At 37.5% G+C, this 20,176-nt stretch overlaps 1 protein-coding gene and 1 long non-coding RNA gene across 5 annotated transcripts; one reads left to right on the top strand and one right to left on the bottom strand.

Annotated features, from left to right (window-relative positions):
* The first annotated feature begins 241 nt into the window (after nucleotides 1-241).
* CDC7 (cell division cycle 7) lies at nucleotides 242-19,815 on the top strand. 4 transcript variants are annotated; one of them, XM_033000816.2, is made up of 12 exons: nucleotides 242-309; nucleotides 2,788-2,893; nucleotides 6,468-6,554; nucleotides 8,448-8,583; nucleotides 9,201-9,294; nucleotides 9,376-9,518; nucleotides 11,378-11,627; nucleotides 12,212-12,307; nucleotides 13,144-13,322; nucleotides 14,587-14,669; nucleotides 17,531-17,680; nucleotides 18,670-19,815. In XM_033000816.2, exons 2-12 carry the CDS (start codon nucleotides 2,797-2,799, stop codon nucleotides 19,044-19,046), a joined length of 1,692 nt encoding a protein of 563 aa, XP_032856707.1. In that variant the 5' UTR covers nucleotides 242-309; nucleotides 2,788-2,796; the 3' UTR covers nucleotides 19,047-19,815. The 4 variants fall into 4 exon arrangements, with proteins under 4 accessions (XP_032856707.1, XP_042641825.1, XP_042641820.1 ...); XM_042785891.1 differs by having other exon boundaries at nucleotides 258-309; nucleotides 2,745-2,893; XM_042785886.1 differs by lacking the exon at nucleotides 242-309 and adding an exon at nucleotides 680-1,660.
* Nucleotides 2,789-18,764, bottom strand: LOC116963545. The gene is made up of 4 exons (XR_004408265.1): nucleotides 18,650-18,764; nucleotides 12,099-12,246; nucleotides 10,894-11,060; nucleotides 2,789-2,900 (listed from the first exon to the last, which is right to left on the bottom strand). It is a non-coding gene; the product is annotated as an uncharacterized LOC116963545 (long non-coding RNA).
* Nucleotides 19,816-20,176: the final 361 nt, after the last annotated feature.

Genomic DNA, 20,176 nt, shown 5'->3' with positions numbered 1-20,176 from the left:
CACTCGCAGCCCCGCACAGGACAGGACAGGACAGGACAGGACAGGCCCGGCCCGGCCCGGCCCGGCCGCACCGCCCCACGCCACGCCACGCCACGCCACGCCACGCCGCGCCGCGCGCAGCGCCCCGGGCCGCTCTGGGCGGGCCCCTCCGCCACAGGCCGGCCAATAGCAGCGCGTCTTCCTCCGACCGGCGCTCCCATTGGCGGGGTCTGCGGCTTCCGCCCCGGGCCGGGATTGGCGGCCGAGGGGTGGCCGGGAAAAGGCGGCAGCAGGCAAAACCCCGGCGCGCCGCGGCAGCCCGCGCCACGCGTGAGTCCCCGCGCGAACCCCCCCCCGGCCCTGCCCGCGCCGCAACCAACCCTCCCCACACCGCCTTTCCCCCCTCCCCGCCCCGGCTGCGGCCGTGGCGGCCCGGGGGCGCCGATCTCGCGTGGGCCTTGCGAGGGGACCCAACCCGACCCAACGCGGCGCGGCCTGCTCGTCTTTGGGGAGGCCCCGCTCCCCCCCCTCCCCGCCTCAGTCCTGGCTGGTCCCCGCGGGGCGCAGTTCCCGTGGCCGGGACGGGCGTCTGGCCGGCGGAGGGGTGCTAAGGGGTTGCTCCCTGGGGGGCATCCGGGGGCCCCACGCAAACGCGCGCGGATCCCTCACCACCTGGTTACAACCGCTCGCACGGTGCAAGCACGGGACGTGGGTTCGGCCGAGGGAGTCGCTGCCCGGGGCTGTCAACCAGGCGAGCCCCGATGTTTTCCTTTTGTCTGGCAGCGTTGGCATCATCAGCGCAAACTGAAATTCTGGATGTGCGACTTCTGTGCTTGTAGTGGACGGATTTATTGTGTATCTGCATAAAATTTAAACTTTTTGCAAGGCTTCACCCAGCCACAACGCCTGCTTTTATTAAATGACAGAGATATTCATATCAACTTTTATTTTTGGCATGCCAAGCTTTTCCTAGGGGTGTCTGTAAGTTCCCACCGAAAGGAGCTTTGCATTTCCCTGGCCGCGGACCATGTTCCTGTTAGCAGCGTTGCTTTAGCCAGGGATTCAGCAGCAGTATCACGAGTTTCTATGTGCAAGGTTCAAATATCTGACTCAAAAGATGCTGAAGCTAAGTGGGCTGTTTGAATCTGTCCCTGTCTGTTTTTTGGTGTTTTTTTCCTTGTTTTGATACTCTGGAGATTTTTTTTTTTTTTTTTTTAATTTGAGATGTGATTTAACTGCAAGAAAGTTCCCTGAGCTGAAAGCTTGGATCATTTTGGTCTTCTTAATTTTTTATCTCTAATGGTGTCTTTTGAGTGTTTTTTAAATGTAAAAACTACATACCTGACTGAATCAAACTTTGCTTGATTTTCCATTCTATAACTGACAAGCCCACTTCCAAATTAGTAACCATTTTTTAGTATACTCAATTATTTGAAGTATTCACTTCTGCAGATAGTAGCCTGTGTGTTTAACATAAATGAATGGAAATGATACCTTGAATTATCAAGCCCCTTTCACCCTCCTCGTGGCCAGCAAGCCATGAATGTGTTCCTATGGCAGTTTGCAGGCAGACGGGAGCATTAATTTTCTTTTTCCAAACAAGGTGTTTGTGGCCAGCCTTGAACTGGAAGAGGCTAGAGCTGAGGCTGGCGTGGGGCTGAATTGGAGCAAGTAGGCTGTGGTGAGCGGCGGGGGTGTGTGTTCCTGTAGTAGTTTATGCTCTATTCTGTTAATGAGGCCATGCTGTTTAAGATTTGGAACGGGATTATCTGCCTACTCAGCACTAGCAGAGGGAGTGTCTACATGTGAGAGACTAGAAATATCTCTAATCTCATTCCATTAGTTTCCAAGTCCCACTTTACAGCAAAGCTCTCAAAAAAAGAGGCTGTTTGTTGCCTGTCCCTGTCCTGTTGCACTGAAGGTAGCTCGAATTCTTTGGGGAAAATATATTTCTAGCTCCATAGCTGAAACAGATAAATCTTTTCATTTGAAGCTTTTTAGAATACATTTCCCCTGTGTGGAAAAGTTCAGCTAGAACTTTGAAGGTTTGGTGAAGTTACAAGCAAGGAAGATCTTTGAATGGAACTAGTGTTGGGCAACTGTAAGCAGTGGCGCTTCCAGGCTCATTTATCACCGGTTATCCTGCCCTGGGGCTCTCTGCCTTTCTTTTCTTCATGAAATAAGATTTTCAGGGTTTTTTGGTTATACAATATTAGTACACTTTAGTAATTTACAGTTTTATTTACAGTGTTTCCAAGATTTGGGAAGAAGCATTTCAATATAAGCATGTGCTATTATTTCTTGTTATGGAGGAGGGCAACAAATAATTATGTCTTTTGTTGATCATATCTAGAAGAGAGAAATCTCTCATACTGAGATGATAAATTTTTCTCTTATAATTTTTTTCCAGTTTTCTGTCTTTGTATGGGTGCCGTTGCAGTATGCAATACAGCTATTTCTGTGTGCATCAGTTCCTTGGCTTTCAAAGCAAATTTCAGGGAAAAGATAATGCTTTAATGTGAATGAGGAGACACACAAGAGATGAAAGAAAATCACTTGTGTCTCAGCTTATCTTGCAGTCTTCCCTTTCCCTTTTTTGTCTTACTAGAGATAGTGGGTTTACTGCTTTAGTTTTTCTCTGGGATTATGGGTGATGCTTTGTTGTTTTAGGTAGCACAGAGGTACTCCCCAGACTCCCAAAATCTCATCTCAGGAACTCAGTGCAGGGCCAGGAAGTGTTTTACCAGATATGCTTGCTCCCCCAGGTGTCCAGAAGTGGTCCTCAAAGTCTTGGATTTTTTACTTCAGGTTTGTTTTATGATGGAGACAGTTTTGAAGTCTCACTATGATGAACAGCACCCTCATCAGGCTGAAGACTTCCATGGGAAGCATGAGCAGAACAGCAAGCTTTCAGGTACCTGCTAAAATAGAGATGGCTAACATTACATTTTGTTGCTAACATGCTTCTTCATCACTTCAGGAAGTTTCAGCATAAGTTGTAAGCTTGTCTGTATATGATCCTATTGTATAAAAAAATAATGACATTAAAATGTTTGAGGTGGCTTTTGATTTTAAATTTATTCTTGCTTTTTGTGTGTTACAAAATTTCAGCAGCAATAGTTTGTCACAAGTCGCTAACCCTACTACTTATTGCAGAATATGTTATTATATACCAGAATTCAAAAAAGGCAGTCCTTGAGAATAAAATTCTCTGACCAAAGTACACAAAAACAGTACTTTGCCTTTTAACGTATAATCACCAGCCTTATCCTTAAATATCTTTAGATGTTTCTATGTGCATAAAGCCACTGTTCACTCTTATCAGAGAAGCTGAACTATAAACATGTGTTCCAACAGTGGTTTTGTTTTCATTTTTGGGTCTCTTTGTGAATGTACTTCAATCTGGCCTTTCTGTGCAGTGCTTGCACAGTAACTGTGGATGGTCAGCCAGCTTATATATATTTAATGACTACTTATTTTCCTAGAAATAGATAGTCCTCTGTCAGTCCTCAGCACATCCATGCCCAGCATTGCATAGTATGATGCTGAATAGCATTTAATTGTCTCACTTTACAAATGCTTTTCGTTCTAGGAAGTAAAGAAATCACTTTAAAATATGCCTGTAGAAAATGTTGGACATTATTATTATTATTACACACTGATGGTACAATGACTGTTGTCTGTATCCAGCTGGGGATTCAGGTCCCAGAAGAAAATAGATGATGCTTGTATTGCTGTCTGTCAACAAGGACAGTCACTGATTGTTTCTATCACTTTTCAGCACCTTTCACACAAGAAGCTGTGCTGAGTTACTAACTGCTCTCAGTGCCTTGGGTGGGCACTACTCAGGCCTAGGATCCGCAGCCTGTGTCACCCCGCTGTTAGTGCCCAGACAGCAGTGAACTTTGTTCAGGCAGGAACCTGAATTCAGTGTCAGACAAAACAGAGTATTTGGCAGATTCTACAGCAGTTAGTGAGGGAGCTTTTCATGACTTAGTATCTACCTTAGGACAATTAGATTGGTGGCACAAAACAACCCAAAACCTGTTATGGGTAAGGAGAAATGTGCCGGTTTCTAAAGAGTTAAAAGATGTGCCTTTTGAGTCCTTGTTAGGAACGTTGCTTTTTGCCAGTTAAGACCTTTTTTCCTAACCAAGCAACTTTACTGGAGAAATTCCAGTGCAAATTATGCTACAGGTTACTGTCAGTACACTTTTTTTTTTACTAAAAACTGGAGCTTAAGCAGCTGTCATCAGAAGTCAGACTAAAATGTAAGTATTGGAATAAAACTGTAAGTTGCTTTATTTGGAGCAAGTTAGCAAACTAGTTCTAAACAATGTTGTTCTAAGAGAGCCTGTTAGAACTGTATCACTACTGAAAACAGACTTCTAGCTCTGTCCTGTGACTAATGACCTCTTGGGATAATGTTTGTGTAGGATGTTTCAGAACCCACTAACAGGCTTATCTTCCCAAGAGGAAAGGCCTGTGTCTTTGATTAATGCAATAATAACGTTTTGATGTTAAGTTCTTTATAGTTCTGTTATGTGGTTTTATTTCTTAACATCTTGGAGTATTCCTGGGGAAAATGAAACACAGTACAAATATCAGCCTTTGCCCTTTCCTGTAATTTCTGAAGATTTCAGAAAGTGTTCTTGAATGTCTTACATTTGTTTTGTAATACATGAGCATTTGTGCAAAAAGTTGAAATTACTGTACAAACTAACTGGAAATACCACTTTTTGTATGATAAAGCTTTTTATCAACTTTCTTAGTGACAAAACAACAAGAATTACAGCAATAATAAATAAATTTATCAATAAAGTTCTTGGCACACAGGCAATATTCATGCTATCAATTAAAATAACGTTAGGTAGTAACTTCTTGAATTTTTAGTGTTATTTTCAACAGAACTTTTTACTATACTGACAGGAAAATTAAGTAATTCCTTAAACTTTCAATTTCTTACTTTTCAAGGTGTTTAACTTAATCTGGCTTTCTAAAATTGGAGAATAGCCAGAATAAGTGTACAGTTGACCAGTTTTCCTTAGCCTTTTCCTTTGGGAATTATTAGATACAGAATCCTGTACATCTTGACTGTTAGTATAAATCTGGTCATTTTATCCTAGGATATTTTAAAAATTTTTAAATATGATTCCTAGCAGAACTGATTAACCTTTTATTTTTATTTGGTGATCAAATGTATCTTAAATGTATGTTAGCTGTTTTGGTGGGTAGCATAGAGGGTTTTTTTTTTTTATTCCTGAAATATCCCTCCTGAAATGACTTAGAACAAAACAACTTTGAGAAGCGTAGGGGACAACCTAAAGGAAGAAAATAAGTAAATGGATAGTAAGAGAGGCAGCAGGCTTCAGTTCTCAGAAGTATTTTTGGTATGTTGGTTTTTATACATTTTTGAAATAAAAAAATTTACAATCAAAAATTAACTGTAACTTGACTTACCAACTAATTTACTGGGCTTTTACCAGGAAGAAAGGGTTCTTTAGGCAGACTTCAGATTTTGTTGCTGCATAAAGTGATCTAAACCGTATTTTATTTCTAGCGTATCAGTGATATTTTGAAAATTATTCTCATTGTGTATGACTTACTGTCCTGATAAAGCATAGTATATTTTTATGTTTATAACACCATTTATATATTTATGTTGAATTTAATTTATTATTTATTTTTAGGATGAAAAATGTATACACCTTTTTTTTTCTTCCATTTGATTGACTGTTCTGTATAATAAAACATTTTTCCCCCCTGCTTTACAGAAATCAGTCACAGCCTCTACATAGTTCATCGCTTCAAAAGAACGGAATTCTTATTCAGGGTATAGAGAACACTTGAATGACAAGAATTTGTAAACTGAATGGAAAACTACATAATATTTTGAAGTAATACAGTACATCCTTGTCATGCCATCTAGTGATCACAGCACAAAGTGCAGCAATTTAAATGCAGAGCAAACATGTTTTTTGGTGTTTAAGTAAGAGTGTGAAAGACTACATTACTGATCTTAAAAAAAAATATATAATTATTTGCATCCACAGGCTGTGCTCCAGTGCTTACAGAAACAACTATTATAGTTTGTCTTTTTTCATGAGGTCTGCAACGTCAATTTCATAACATTTATCAATGAGCTGTAATCTGATGTCTTATAACCAGAATGCTCTTGCCCTCTTAGGAACTGCTAGGGAGCAGATAAGTGAAAAAAAAAAAAAAAACAAAAAAACAAAAACCAAAACCACAAAAACAAACAGATTTTTAAATGCTGCAGCATAAAAAGTAGTGTGATGAAGAACATTAATACTATCAAGTATGCAGATGGTAATGTCAACAGGGATAGATACCTCTCTGCTGTTTTTCCTGTGTTTATGTGAATTCACAGTCCTATGAACTGAAGTGTGATTTGTGATCTCAAATATAGATCAGATATTGAATCAAGCAATAAAATTCCTAACTTACTTTCCACATTCTTTCCACAGCAGGAATAAAAAAAGATATTGAAAAACTTTATGAAGCAGTGCCACAGCTTGTTAATGTGTTCAAAATTAAGGAAAAAATTGGAGAAGGTAAATGTTTTATTTTAGCTTGCTTAGGCTTAGAGTTCCTTTGTTATTTCTAACTTAAAAGGTATAAATCCAAGATCCCAATCTATGCAATTTAAGCCAAATGCCTTTTTGATTTAATTCTTGATCTCTGTAGGAATTCTAATATGTTGCTAAGCATACAGGTGTGTTAATTAGGGTCATTTTCAAGATATTTTCTTGAAAATCTGGTATATTAAAGCCTTTCAAATTTTGAGGTAGATTTGAGTAAATAAGTCCTAACACTCCATTCTTTTTCTCTTTTACACAAGAAATCTATTTATATGCAGCTGTGTTTTGGTATACGTAACTACTGTTCTTAAATTGTCTTTGTTTCCACTGAAACGCTGTGGGCAGAACTGGAGGAGGAGACTGAAAGATTATAACTGCTTGATTTAAAAAAAAAAAAAAAGTTTTTTTTTAAGACATACAGTATCAAATTTTAGAACACTTGTGTATACCTTGCCTTCAACAATTACTACTGCAGATACCTTCAATGAACGTTAGGCATGACTGTAAACAGATTCTTTGGTACTTCTGAGTGTGGGGTTTCAGCGCTTCTTAGAACTTTACACATTTGATCTCTGGAATGCTTTGTGACACTCCACACTTTCAAATAAAGATGTTGATGAGAAGCTGGATTGTTTTGCAGCTGTCTTGTGATGGAATACCTGTGATGGCAGGCTAGATGGCTAAAAGTTTGTGTCTCACTCCCCTACCCCCTCAAAACCCTCTACTCCATTCACCACAGCAATACAAAATTTCAAAAAGAAAACAAAACGAGTTCTGCCTATCATAATAAAGATAGTATAATTAAACAAAATATCTGTTCATGAATAGTACCCTGATTTTGCTCTTGGGAGCAAACAATGCTTTTAAAAGATACCACTTGCACTTCTGCAGCATTATGAGACAACAGGCTTCAATTTAGGATTCTACTCTGGAGTCACTTTCATTTTAGCAGTTCTCACCACCAAAAATAATGTCTGAGGTCAACTTGGTAAACCTTGTTGCTATAATCAATTCTGATGAATGTATGGGACTCTAGATTTTTTTTTTATGACTGCAAGAAATATTTAGAGTTTTTGCTGACATTTTGATGTATGTATGCATTTACAGACTGTTGAACTAGCATAATGCAAACACAGTACTTAAAATTATCAAAATAATTTTAATAATAAAAAATATATTTTATTATTTGTTATTTGAAAAATAATAAAAAGTAATTTGTACTGTTTATTCACATGGAAGAATCTATGTTCAGCTCAGATCATTAGGATAAATGAACCTCCTAAGAGGTATATTAGGATATCCTTAGAATGAAATGGGTGGGTACGTTTAGCATATAGGCTGAATATTCTTAAATGAGTCTATTGCACTCTCTGTGTGGTAATGCTCTGGGCAAACAAATAGTGAAGTTACATATCATGTGGGAAGTCTTACTTTGTAGATAAGGTAACAGAATTAAGAAAAATATAGTAATTTCAGAAGTTTTTTGAATAGTAAAGGCAGTGCTTTCCAGATTAACATTATATAGCCCACTTACATCATAGGAAGAGGGGAGTTAGATGTCAGATGAAAGTAAGCTACCTAAACAAGAAAGCAAATCAAAGATAGGAAATTTACATTCAAAGAGCTCTGTGTCTCAGGCAGGTTAGACAGTGTTACATTTGCATTTTTACTGACATAAAAAAACTTGTATACAAGATCACTGAATTCAGCAGTAGAAAAAAGGAACTCCTTTTTCTCTTCTAGAATATGCTTTTGATGTAGTATCAAGTATACTGCAGGCTTGTGAACAGTTAGATCACTTCTGTAAAAATCTGAATTGACCTAATTAAAAATGCTGAAGACAGTGTTTTTCTCCCTTCTTTACAGGTACTTTTAGTTCAGTTTACTTGGCCACAGCACAACTACAAACAGGATATGAGGAAAAAATGGCTCTGAAGCACTTGATTCCAACCAGTCACCCTCTGCGAATTGCTGCTGAACTTCAGTGCCTCACAGTAGCAGGGTACATAAAAAAGTTATGATTGTCATGACTTAACTGCTGAACATTGTCTTACTGGTCTGTATTTATTTATTTTAAGTTTTGGCACTTTGCTTGATTTTTTTTTTAACTGCAGAATTGAATATTCTTTTTATCAAGAGCAAATAAGAAATGGAGTGTCTTCCGTGTAACGGATGCCTTTTTCTGCTAGTCTCAGTTTGCGGGTGGTGCTGTATTTTCCATCTGAGAAGTTCTATGATGTATCTCTGTGATAACAAATATTCCAGTCCTGAAATGCCTGGAAAAAGTAATCTCTTCATCAGAAAACGTGGTTTTAGAAATGAATACTTGTTGCTTGAGTGTGCTGAATAGCACCCTCGAAGTAGTTGGTATCACGAAGATTAGATCCTACATTCAATTAGAGCAGTAACTACAAACCATGGCCCCACAAGTAATATGTGGAGCCCTCGTCACAAATTGCAGAACTCAAATGGAACATAGCAATGAGAGGCAACAGAATGAGACTGCTATCAAAATATAAATTAGATTATAACGGAAATCCTGACTGAAGTTTTTAAGAAATAACAGAAAATAAACATTAATCTTCTGGTCTTTATTTGGTGACATTACTTTTCTTTTAGGGGACAAGATAACGTTATGGGAGTAAAATACTGCTTTAGGAAAAATGACCATGTGGTTATTGTTATGCCATATCTGGAACATGAATCCTTCCTGGTGAGTCCCAGACATTTTATGTGTAGCAAAACTTTTAATTGAAAACAGTTGCATAATTGTAGTATCCAAATAATCTTCTAGGACATTTTGAATTCCCTTTCCTTTGAAGAAGTGAGGGAATACATGTTTAATCTGTTTAAAGCATTGAGGCGCATTCATCACTTCGGTATTGTTCACCGTGACGTCAAGCCCAGTAACTTCCTCTACAACAGGCAGCTAAAAGAGTAAGTCTGTCCAGATAATCATATTGTGATCTCATTTGGGGATGTGTGCCTTGGCAGAACAGAATCAATTAGGCTTTTGTTTTTTTTTTTTTTTTTTTTTTTTCCTTCCAGCTGCCTAACATATGTGTAAGTAATAAAACTAAAAAAGGGGTTTTTTTATTTGTAAAATTTTTCTTTCGGTGTTTAGGGACTTGAGGAGGGAAGGAATTTTTTTTTTTTCATACTTAATGTAATATCTGCCTCAGAATGACAAATACCTGAAAAAATGAAGATTTTACTATTGAGTAAAAATACTACATTTTTTAATAAGACTAAAATCAGCTTTTTTTTTTTTTTTTTTTTAATAAGAAAGCTAATAGTGGCTTGTGGTATATAGGCTGATACTTGTAAATTCTTACTTGTGGATAGAGTGACACTGGTACAGGTAAGATAGTTGCATTTGGGCTGTTTTCACCTTACATTGAATTAATGTTTATAACTAGTAGGGTTGGGTTTTTTTCTTGCAAGTTACAATATTTAAAGACTGTAAAAAAGCAGAGTACTGCTATTTTGTGAAGCTGAAATGGATAGAATAAGGTACTGTGTCAGTGCTAGCAGTCCTAGAGCTGTATTGGTGAGTATTGTGCTATGTACAATTGAGACTGGAGTGCATCCAAAGAAGGGCAATGAAGCTGGTGAAGGGTCTAGAGCACAAGTCTTATGAGAAGCAGCTGAGGGAAATAGGGTGATTTAGCCTGGAGAAAAGGAGGCTCAGGGGAGACCTTATCGCTCTCTACAACTGAAAGGAGGTTGTAGCGAGGTGTATGTCAGTCTCTTCCCAGGTAGCAAGCGATAGGACAAGAGAAAACAGCCTTGAGTTGTGCCAGGGGAGGTTTAGATTGGATATTAGGAAAAATTTATTCACTGAAAGTGTTGTCAAACATTGGAACAGGCTGCCCAGGGGAAGGGGTTGAGTCACCATCCCTGGAGGTATTTAAAGGATGTGTAGATGTGGTGCTTAGGCACATGGTTTATTGGGACTTGGCAGTGTTAGGTTTATGGTTGGACTTGATTTTAAAGGTCTTCTCCAACCTAAATGATTCTAGAATATTATTTAGTGAAAGCTTGTAGGGGAGATTTGATTATATCTTGTCAAACCACAAGCTTAAAAATTTGAGAAATACTGATTTTTAAATTTTTTTTTTAATCTGTCAAAATAATTTGTACTGCTGCTTTGCTCTTCCAGCATTTGTTTGAGCCTTAATCTCTACCTTTGTGTGTGGGAGCCATGAAATTGAGTTTGTCTGAGACCCAGAGACAGCTGGATTGTCTCTGTACTGGTTGTAGCAAAAAATAATAAAAGACAGATCTGAAGTGTGAACTAATGTAGTCTTACCTGTTTGAAGGCTGAAGTAAATTCCAGTAATATTGCTTGAGGTCTGGCAAAACTGTCAGCATTGTTAGTCTTGTCTGTCTTCATTCACTGCTACATTTGTCCTCTGCCCAGGGGACTCCTGCAAGGGTGAAGTCACTTGTACTTGACTGTTGGCTGAAGGTTCAGAGCTGTAGGATTCAAAGAACCCCAGAAATTAATTGCTGGGGATATATTTTTTTTTAACATCACTGGAGAAAGTATACATTTGAGAAGATTCTGGTACAAGAAACAATGAAGTAAGATGGTTATAGGGTAAAAACAGTGAGAGGATAGGACAAGAGGAGGAGAAGGAGGAAAATAGGACTGTGATGCTGTCTGTCAACAGCACAGATAAGTGACATACTGAGTAAAATGTGAAAGAAAGGTAAGTAAGCACGTAGTGAATAGGAAATTGAAGGGTTGATGGATACTTTGTGACTCCTGATTCTAAATCCCTGTCTTTCAGGTATGCTTTGGTAGATTTTGGCTTGGCACAAGGAACCCCTGATACGAAAATTGAACTTCTCAAAACTGCCTCCTCTGAAGACGAGCAGGGAAGTTGCTTGCAAAATAATCCCACCATAGCCTTGGGAAATGGGGTTTCTCTCAGTGTCACAGCACCTAAACAGATAGCTCAACAGTCAGCCTCAAAAGCAGCTGATAAAAGGTCCAGCTCTCTTTCAAAAATACAGATTAAACAAGGAAGAGGAGGAAAGGTTCTCAGTCTTTTTCATTAATATTGTTGTATGTTTAATGTATTACTTCATCCAACAGGGGGAGTTGTAATACTTGAACAAAAGTTGTGCCTGCATGTCTTGCAGGGTCCTAACGTGATGCACAGATACAGTTTTCATATCAAAGTGGCTAGTTTTATATAACCCTATTGGCATCATTTGTTATGTGTTAACATCTAATACAATGCTGAAGGCTGTATAAAACCCTAGCATGGGTTACTATTTAGACAGCCTTAAATCTTTTTTAAGTGACATGTACTGTGGAACTTCTCCCCAAGCCAATAATTATTCATCTATGTTTAGTTATTAGTTGCATAACAAATGCAGTACAGATGACATCCAGATTGTCTTGGGGCACTTCTGAGGTGTGATTAGTTTTATAAGCATGTTTGCTGTTCTGACTAGACCATGTTTTCTTCATCCACAGTAAACTGATGCCTGAAAATGACTTACCATGCAGCTGTTCTTGTTTTATGTCACTTCACACTTTTTTTTTTTGAACTGTCAGTATCCAGCTGACTGTGTGTTAGATAGGATCCTTATTGTCCTTTTTGTTGGTATTGTAGGAGGATTCCATTCACCATTCTGTCCAGCGCTCTGTCTTTGGAGAGAGGAATTTCAATGTCTATAGTTCCACATACCAGGAGAACTCAAGTACAAAAGTAAGAAGTATGACTCATCAGTAAGAGCAATCCGTTATGTATTTAAAAAATTATAGAACTGGTGGTTCTGTAAGACTGGACTCCAGGATGCTGTGGGACTAAAAGTTTGAGCAGATTATTAAGTGTGTCTTTGCTGAAAGACTCAAAGAATTTTTCATTTCTGTTTCAGTCCCTTTTGAAACTCTTAAAGAACTAGTTATATAGCTGTCTCCCAAGCTAATCCTGTTTGTATGCTAGTTATCTTTTTTCCTACACATGTATGTGTGCAACTAAGATATACTTAGCTTGTGAAACTTCTTTTTTTTTTCTTTTTATTTTGCAGTCGAAGCTAGAGAGAAAACTTGTAATAAGTATTTTTCTGTACTTTCTGTAATTAGTATTTAATATGATAGAGGGGAAACCCCAATTGAATTAGAGGGTTTGGGCAACAGTGATCATCTTACTGTAGAATTAGGTAGGGCCTTGTGTGTTGCTCTGGCATTTCATATACATTTTTTTTTATTCTCATGTTGAACCAAAAGAATTCTTGAAACATACTAACTTGAAAAATCCTTGTCTTGTAGTTTCAGAATACCTAATGTATGTTGGTTTGTAGTGAACACTGAAAAAATGTTTTCTGAAGGGGAAGGGGTGGAAATCAGGGTACTTGGAAAGCTCCAGTGTCTGTTTTATAGATGTCATGATATTGTTAAAAAGGTTTCCTGTCTTCTGTTATAAAACTGCAGCTTCTTGCTCATGAGCACCTGTTCAGTCTTAGTATTTTAGGAACTGGCCTATTTATATGTAAAGGTAAGCTTCTTAAATATGTCACCTTTTCTAAAATCTCTACATTGCAGCTCATAAAACAATCAAAGATGATAGATGTTTCATCTAGGAAGTTAGTAACAAAGAAGAAGATTATTTCTACCAAAACAGTGAGCAATGGGGCAGCCAGGAAAGCTGTCAGTGGTTGTCCCTCAAACCTGACCTGTGACTGTTACGCAACGGATAAAGTTTGCAGTGTTTGCCTTTCAAGGTAATTTGCTTTGATAATGTAAAATTGTCTGCTATGCTGTCAAGCACGCTCAGAAACTTAGATTTACTAGACAGCTGATTTAGTAGGTGAAAGATAGCATTTGATCTGTGCAACCCTTAAAACACTGAGTATGCTCTTTTTAAATAAGAATAGCTCATGGAATTTGTGGAATAATTGGTTCACTGCTGTTTGCAGCAAGAGAGATTCACTATTAATGACTTTGTTGTTGTATTTAATTATCCACCTGCGTGTGTTGTAGAAAATCACTTGAGTTAATTACACCACTTAGAAGGCAATACATCAACCTGTCCTCAGTCTAATAGGCCTAAATCATGCCAATGGCTTGGATTCTGGAAATCATGAAGTGTAGAATAAAAAGGGAACATGACTGTTTTGTATCTGTTAATTTAAAAAATAACATTTACATTTTAATAATAGGTTAGAGAATCTTAATAGCTCTGTTGATCCATTTGGAGTTAGTTTTGGTTATGATCTGCTATTATCTACACATTAAGAACACAGATTAATTCAGAGAATTCTGCTTACTAGGCATAGTCATGAACCTGTGGGGTCCCTCTCTTTCCAGACTGTCAACATATGGTAATATCAATTTAATTTCAGAAGTATGAAACATGAGGAATTTGCCAGACTTAGAAGTGGCCCATAGAAGGAAGACACTTTAAGACACACAAGAAAGCTCTGAAAAGTTGTTGTGGGTTTTTTTGTGGTTTTTTTTTTTTGTTTTTTTTTTTTTAAATAATAAGCTCACACCTTTTAGTTAATCTATTGAAAAGTAAATTCTTGTCAACACTCAGAAATAGTGAACCGTAGTTTGCTGTGGACTAATACAAAGCCAGAACATCCACATTCAAGAATCTAGTGCATTTTTTGCCTTTGGTTAATTAGTCTCAACTTTCAAGTGTCCTGTGAAAACAAGCCTTTAGCAAAAATGATGCTGCTGTTGAATGAAACTAAAAAAAATATCATTATAAGTGAGATATGCAATAAGTATTTCTGTGGGATTACCTTATGCTAGATAATAGAATAAAAATACAATAATGTAATTTATAAGGCTATTATGCAACATAATTTCATGCTAGAAGAGTATAAGGTGCTTCAAATTTATATAAAACTTGAATAAGGCAAGGTTAGGCTGTTTACACATCTTACACAAGTATATTCTAAAAATAATATTAAGCATTATTATAATTAGAACTTATTTGTGACCTTTTATTTTCTAAACACGTTTGTCTTTTATTACAAGGTGTCAGCAAGTTGCTCCCAGGGCAGGAACACCTGGATTCAGAGCACCAGAAGTATTAACAAAATGCCCCACCCAGACCACAGGTACTGCACAACAGACTGAAACTAATGCATTTTTTCACCTTTTGATCCTTCTCATTTATGCATATTACATTGTCTTTTTTATGGAAGGGGTTTTGTTTACATGTGAAATTCATATTATGATCCCTTCTAGCACTTAATCAAGCATTTCCTGATTTTAATTAAACGTTTACTATTCAGAGTAAGAAAAACTTAGGAATATTTTTCCTGTATTTGAAACTTGGATATGTCTATTAATTTGAGGGGTAAAACCATATGCAGGAGTTGAATATAATGAGTTTTAAAAGGAAACAAAACTAGTTTTTATCAAGTTTCTTGGTTTATTGGCTTATTTAGTCAAGATTTTACTTGAACACATCTTGGGGAGAAGATGTACTTTAGACTTTTCTAGACAGATTGTTACATACAGTTTGCTCTCATAGCAGGCATAGTTAATGGTATAATTGCAAATGTAGTTTAGAAAGTGTTGGTTAATACTCTTTATCAGAATTTTTCCTTTTTGCTAGTTCTTTAAATAGTTGGTCTATAAATGTCAGTATTTATCTAGTAAATAAGTTTCAGAGGTCTGGGTAAATATCAGGACAGAGCAGAGGGATGGTCAATGCATTAGCTGATGCAAGTGGGATGGGAGAGGTTGTACCTACCTGGAGAATGGAGGACCAGTAAAAACAAAGTTACCTGTTAAAAATTTGGTGCATCACCAGGAGTTTTGACTTATGATAAAGGAGGATAAATACAAATGTCCTCAAAAATGGGATTTAAAATAACAGTTTTCAGCCACTTTTTTGCTGAATACCTTTTGAGAAAATTATCAATTTCAGTACTTAAAGTGTGCATACACACTCAGAATAGACACAACGATACATTTGATCATCTTATCCCTAGATTAGTGTTACTTTAAACAACATCTGATCTGTGGGTACGACTGGGATTTCAAGGGGTATGGCAGCCTGTTTGGAGTTGCCGTGCCTGTGCTATAGCAGCCAGCTTTATGGGCTAGAAGACATCCAGAAATCCAGGACAAACTTAGACAATCTCTGTCTAGACAGAATTTAGGCAGAAAGAAGACATACCTAGGAAATCTTGGACACATGCTGGTGTTAAATATGCTTTCAGACAGTTTTCTGTTCTCTAGGGTAATGCAGAACAGGATTACAGAAAATATGGGTAAAACTGGAAACCCTTGGGTGTGGCACAGACAGCCCTAAAAGCACTGAGTCAGCGGTGCCAAGCTCCTGCAGTATGTCACCAGAGGCCTTAATTAGACCTGGGTAGACTAATACTAATGTTTATGAGATTCTGTTGTATTTGAACTAACAAATCTTGTCCACTTCCATTTGAGTTTGCTGTAGTCACCTCCTTGTATTCTTTCCAATCTTACTACTAGTTCTGGTCTCTGTGCTAAGATGAAGTTACCAGCTGGATCCAGCTGACTCTCTTACAGAGCTACCTTAGTGCATCTGACCCAGGTTCACAGTGCAGGGAATACAACCTAAGCTCCTAAACTGACGTTAGACAAATCCAGTTACACTTTAACTTGGTTTGTCCCTCTTCTCCCCTTTCCTTGGTCTGCCTCACTAGTTGAGTAACACTAGACAAAAGCATAGAGAGTATTCGTGATTTTGATATCATTGCACAGGAGCTTGCAGTCTGATGATGATCCAAGCTCTACCAGAACTGTAGGGCCAGGATATACGAGCCATTCAGTCATACAATGTCTATTAATTTCAGTAACAGTTAAGTAGTTAAACTTCTTCAAAGGCCTTGACCTTGATGACTCCAGATTTCCCAACCACATACTCAGGGTGAGGCACGCTTCAAACAGATAGTATGATCTTTTCAACAGTGATACAGTAATACTAAAATTCTTTTTCAGGAACTATGAAGAAGATACAACATTTTTCCACTGTAAATTGTGCCAAATGATTAACTTGGATTTTTATTTTTTTTAATAAAAGGCTTAAAATCTGGTTTTGCAACTGAAGTCCGCTTAATACTTTTTTTTTTTTTCCCCCCAAAGTCCTGTGGTAGTAGTCTTTCTAACTAAAATGTCCAAATTAATTACTGCCTATTTTACTACTTATTTTTTTGAAGAGAAGTATAACTATGGCTTTATTTCCCAATTGTTAATTTTTCTCTTTAGAGTTTGAGAATCCTTCACACTCTTTCACTTTCCCTGCCATCTCTCAAAATGTGCACCTTAGTGAGCCAAAAAATTATGGCAGACAGGTATTCTCATAACTTTCAGTATTAAATTTTCCATCATGCTTTGGCGTCTATCCCCAAAGTACTCTCTGTACTCCTCATAACACAATGAAAGTGATGAATAACTCCTATTACAGTTCTTAAACTGGCTGTCTTGTCGAGTGATTTCATATTAGAGAGGAACAAAGTTCATAGTAAGATAAATTTTTTACTACTGCTTAACTGTGGCAGCCTCAGTCCCAGAAAAATTCAGATTCACATTCATTTATGAATTATTTTTTATTTATGATCCTTATATAAGGTTTTCTTCATATGAAGCAAACTTAAATAAGTATCAAAACTAGCAAGTTTTTCACCCCGTCATGTCCCAGGGTAAAAAAGCCTCAAACACTCTTGGTACATTTTAAGTTTAGCAAGTTAATGGAGTTACTCATGAAAAATTCTATGGAAAAGCTTAAACACTCCCTCTGCATCAAAGCAGGAAATTATTCGTCAGTCTAATTATACTAATTTCCAGTGCTTACTGAAGTGTTATCTATGTGACCAAACTCTTTCTGATAGAAATTTTTCAGATCATAATTTCTTTTTAAAGCAAGTTGTGATTTTGTTTATGATGAAATTGTGAGTTTAGTTATTACAAAGTTTGCTTTCAATTGCAGCAATTGACATGTGGTCTGCAGGAATTGTATTCCTTTCTTTGCTCAGTGGACGGTATCCATTTTACAAAGCAAGTGATGATTTAACTGCTTTGGCACAAATCATGACAGTTCGTGGATCCAGAGAAACCATTCAGGCTGCTAAAACTTTTGGTATGCAAACCTTAATTGTGGAGAAAAGGGGAAAATATATGCTTGGTCTGCTATTTATTGCAGTGACTTACAAACTGATTAAAAAAAAAAATTATGTTTGGGAGTCGTCTTGGAGGCCAGTCACACTTTTTGCATGTAAAACACTAAAAGTAGTAGTCTACGTATATGGAGTTCTAAGAAAGTTTTGTATTTTTGTGTCTTCTATAATTTGTATTTGAGGTATTTCATGCCATAGGTTTCCCATCCTATCTACTGCATTTCACTAAGTCAGGGCCACTTGAGTTGAAATATGCCAACTAAATGTTTTCTACTGGCATTTGGTTAGAGTTCTTGAGGCAGTGTTTCTATTCCTGCAAAATTTTGCCCAGGAGGCTGCAGTCAATAATATTTAGATGATGTAAACCTTGCTTTTTCCCCCTCAAAGGGCTAGTAAAAAAAAAAAACAAACAAAAAAAAACAATAAAAAACCAAACCAAACAACAACAGATGGTCTGTTTAAAAAAACAAAACTACCATAAAACACAGAAAAAACTAAAATAACCATTCCCCCAGTTGTTTGCAGGCCAAATGCTGCAGCACTTGCTACGTGGAAGTATAACTGACAGCATCGATTTTCATTCTCCAGAGGTTTAAAAATCGGAGTATCTAATTTTCTTCAGTTCTGTTAAAATGACAGTGAAATGCAAAAAGATGGTGTGTGGCATGAGTGACAACCTGTCACTGCAGAATTCCTTGAACAAACCCAAACAGCTTTGTTCTGCACAGAACTGAGACTATTATCCCTCTGACTCGCTGGGGCTATTGCTGTAAAGCACGGCTGGTTTGGAGGAGTGGGGTGGGGTTTGGATGTGGTTTTCTGAGAAGTCTGAATTTTTTTTCTATTTAATGCTGGTTACACTTCCAGACATGAAGTTTCTCTGAAACAAACTTGGATGTTACAGTTGCATAGAAAATATAATAAAATGTCACTGTAAAATCTTTTTTTCTAGGTAAATCAGTTCTGTGTACCCAAGTTGTCCCAGCACAAAACTTAAGAACTCTCTGTGAGAAGTTGAGAGGAACAAATAGCAGCTGTAAGAGATCCCAGGGTGAAGTGCTCAGCAAGTCTCTAAATGACTCAGCTTTGCCAGTTGCAGTAGACAAACAGTGTGCTCCTGAGACACTTGGAAAACAAACTCAGCACTTAAAGAGCTTTCAGGAAGGTGATGGTGCTTTGGAAATGAAGGCAACAGACATGAAAGGATGGGATCAGGTTCCTGATGAAGCATATGACCTACTTGATAAGCTACTAGACTTAAACCCTGCAACAAGAATAACTGCAAAAGAGGCTTTGCTGCATCCTTTTTTTAAAGACATGAGGCTCTGAGAAGATACCATATTCTATTATTACTTTCATATATTTCATGTGGAAATGAGATACTGAGGTAGTTTTACCTTGTTGCCCTCAAGATTTACACTCATTGAAATACCATCACACTGTGCACAGAACTACTGAAATTTTGTCTTGAACAGTTGGACTGCAAATGTCAGTTTACTTTAAGAAATACTTGCAGATGTAAAAATTACACAAACATTACTAACATGGTCTTATCCTAAGATACTTCTGAGGGGTTATTGCTGTGCACACCTGTTCTCTGAGAAAGTTAACTCTGATCAAAAACTACGAAGAGTTTCACAAGCTCTATGCTTCATTCTTGAGATATTCCCTTAAAATTTACAAATTTGCCTTAAGGTAGGATTGAAATAAAGTACTTGAGAGACTTTTTTCCATACTTGCACATCTCTGCTTTGATCCTGATTAGTACATGGGGGCTGAAAATGGAACAAAGTGTATCAATTTTGTTCAGACTATTTTCAGAGAACACTTACTACTTCAGGAGTGTTGCTAGAGGAGGGACCAGGTGCTAGAGGTTATATCATCAAAAGAAAAGCATAACTGTTTTAAAAGTGTATTTTTGTTCCTGTCTGGTCTTTCCTATTTAGGCAATAGTAATAAATGCAGTTACTCATTTTGCATACAGCTACTGCCTTCAGTATGTCTTGTGTGACATGCATAGGTTTGGTTTCTGTTATGGAAACTGATTTTTTTAAAAGAATATCTGGTGAATAAAGGATTTGTTTTTATAACTTCAAAAGACTGTGTAGAGATGCTTCTATAAAAATTAGTCAGGTAATGTTTTCCTGGAGGATGTTTCCGTTCAGGAAGAATTATGCACATTTGTTTCCTGCATAAATTCCTCAGTGGTAGAAAACACTTTTCAGATAGCTCTAGGGTATATGACTGCCATAGTGGAAATATCTTAATCATCAAGGAAGTCTTACCACAGAATTAGAAGCTAGCTATTGTCTTGTCCTAAGTAGGAAAAACAACCTTAATAACCTCTAACCCTGTACATTCAATGTGCAAAGTAAATTACATTATATTCAGCAGAAGTTACTCTAAAACCCTTGATAGTTCCGGAGAATGAAACTTAATACAGTGGTTTTCCATGTACG

This window comes from Tyto alba, unplaced genomic scaffold (assembly GCF_018691265.1).
Source record: "Tyto alba isolate M040663 unplaced genomic scaffold, T.alba_DEE_v4.0 Super-Scaffold_1000006, whole genome shotgun sequence".
Taxonomy (NCBI): Eukaryota; Metazoa; Chordata; class Aves; order Strigiformes; family Tytonidae; genus Tyto; species Tyto alba.
Note: the sequence above shows the minus strand (reverse complement) of the source record. Positions and strands in the feature narration are given on the sequence as shown.

What these genes read in the sequence shown, in the direction of transcription:
- CDC7 (XM_033000816.2), top strand. Translation starts at nt 2,797, where the DNA reads ATGATGGAGACAGTTTTGAAGTCTCACTATGATGAACAGCACCCTCAT. An exon ending in TAAGGAAAAAATTGGAGAAG is followed by an intron (nt 6,555 to 8,447) that starts GTAAATGTTTTA and finishes CCTTCTTTACAG; the next exon opens with GTACTTTTAGTTCAGTTTAC. An exon ending in CAGTGCCTCACAGTAGCAGG is followed by an intron (nt 8,584 to 9,200) that starts GTACATAAAAAA and finishes CTTTTCTTTTAG; the next exon opens with GGGACAAGATAACGTTATGG.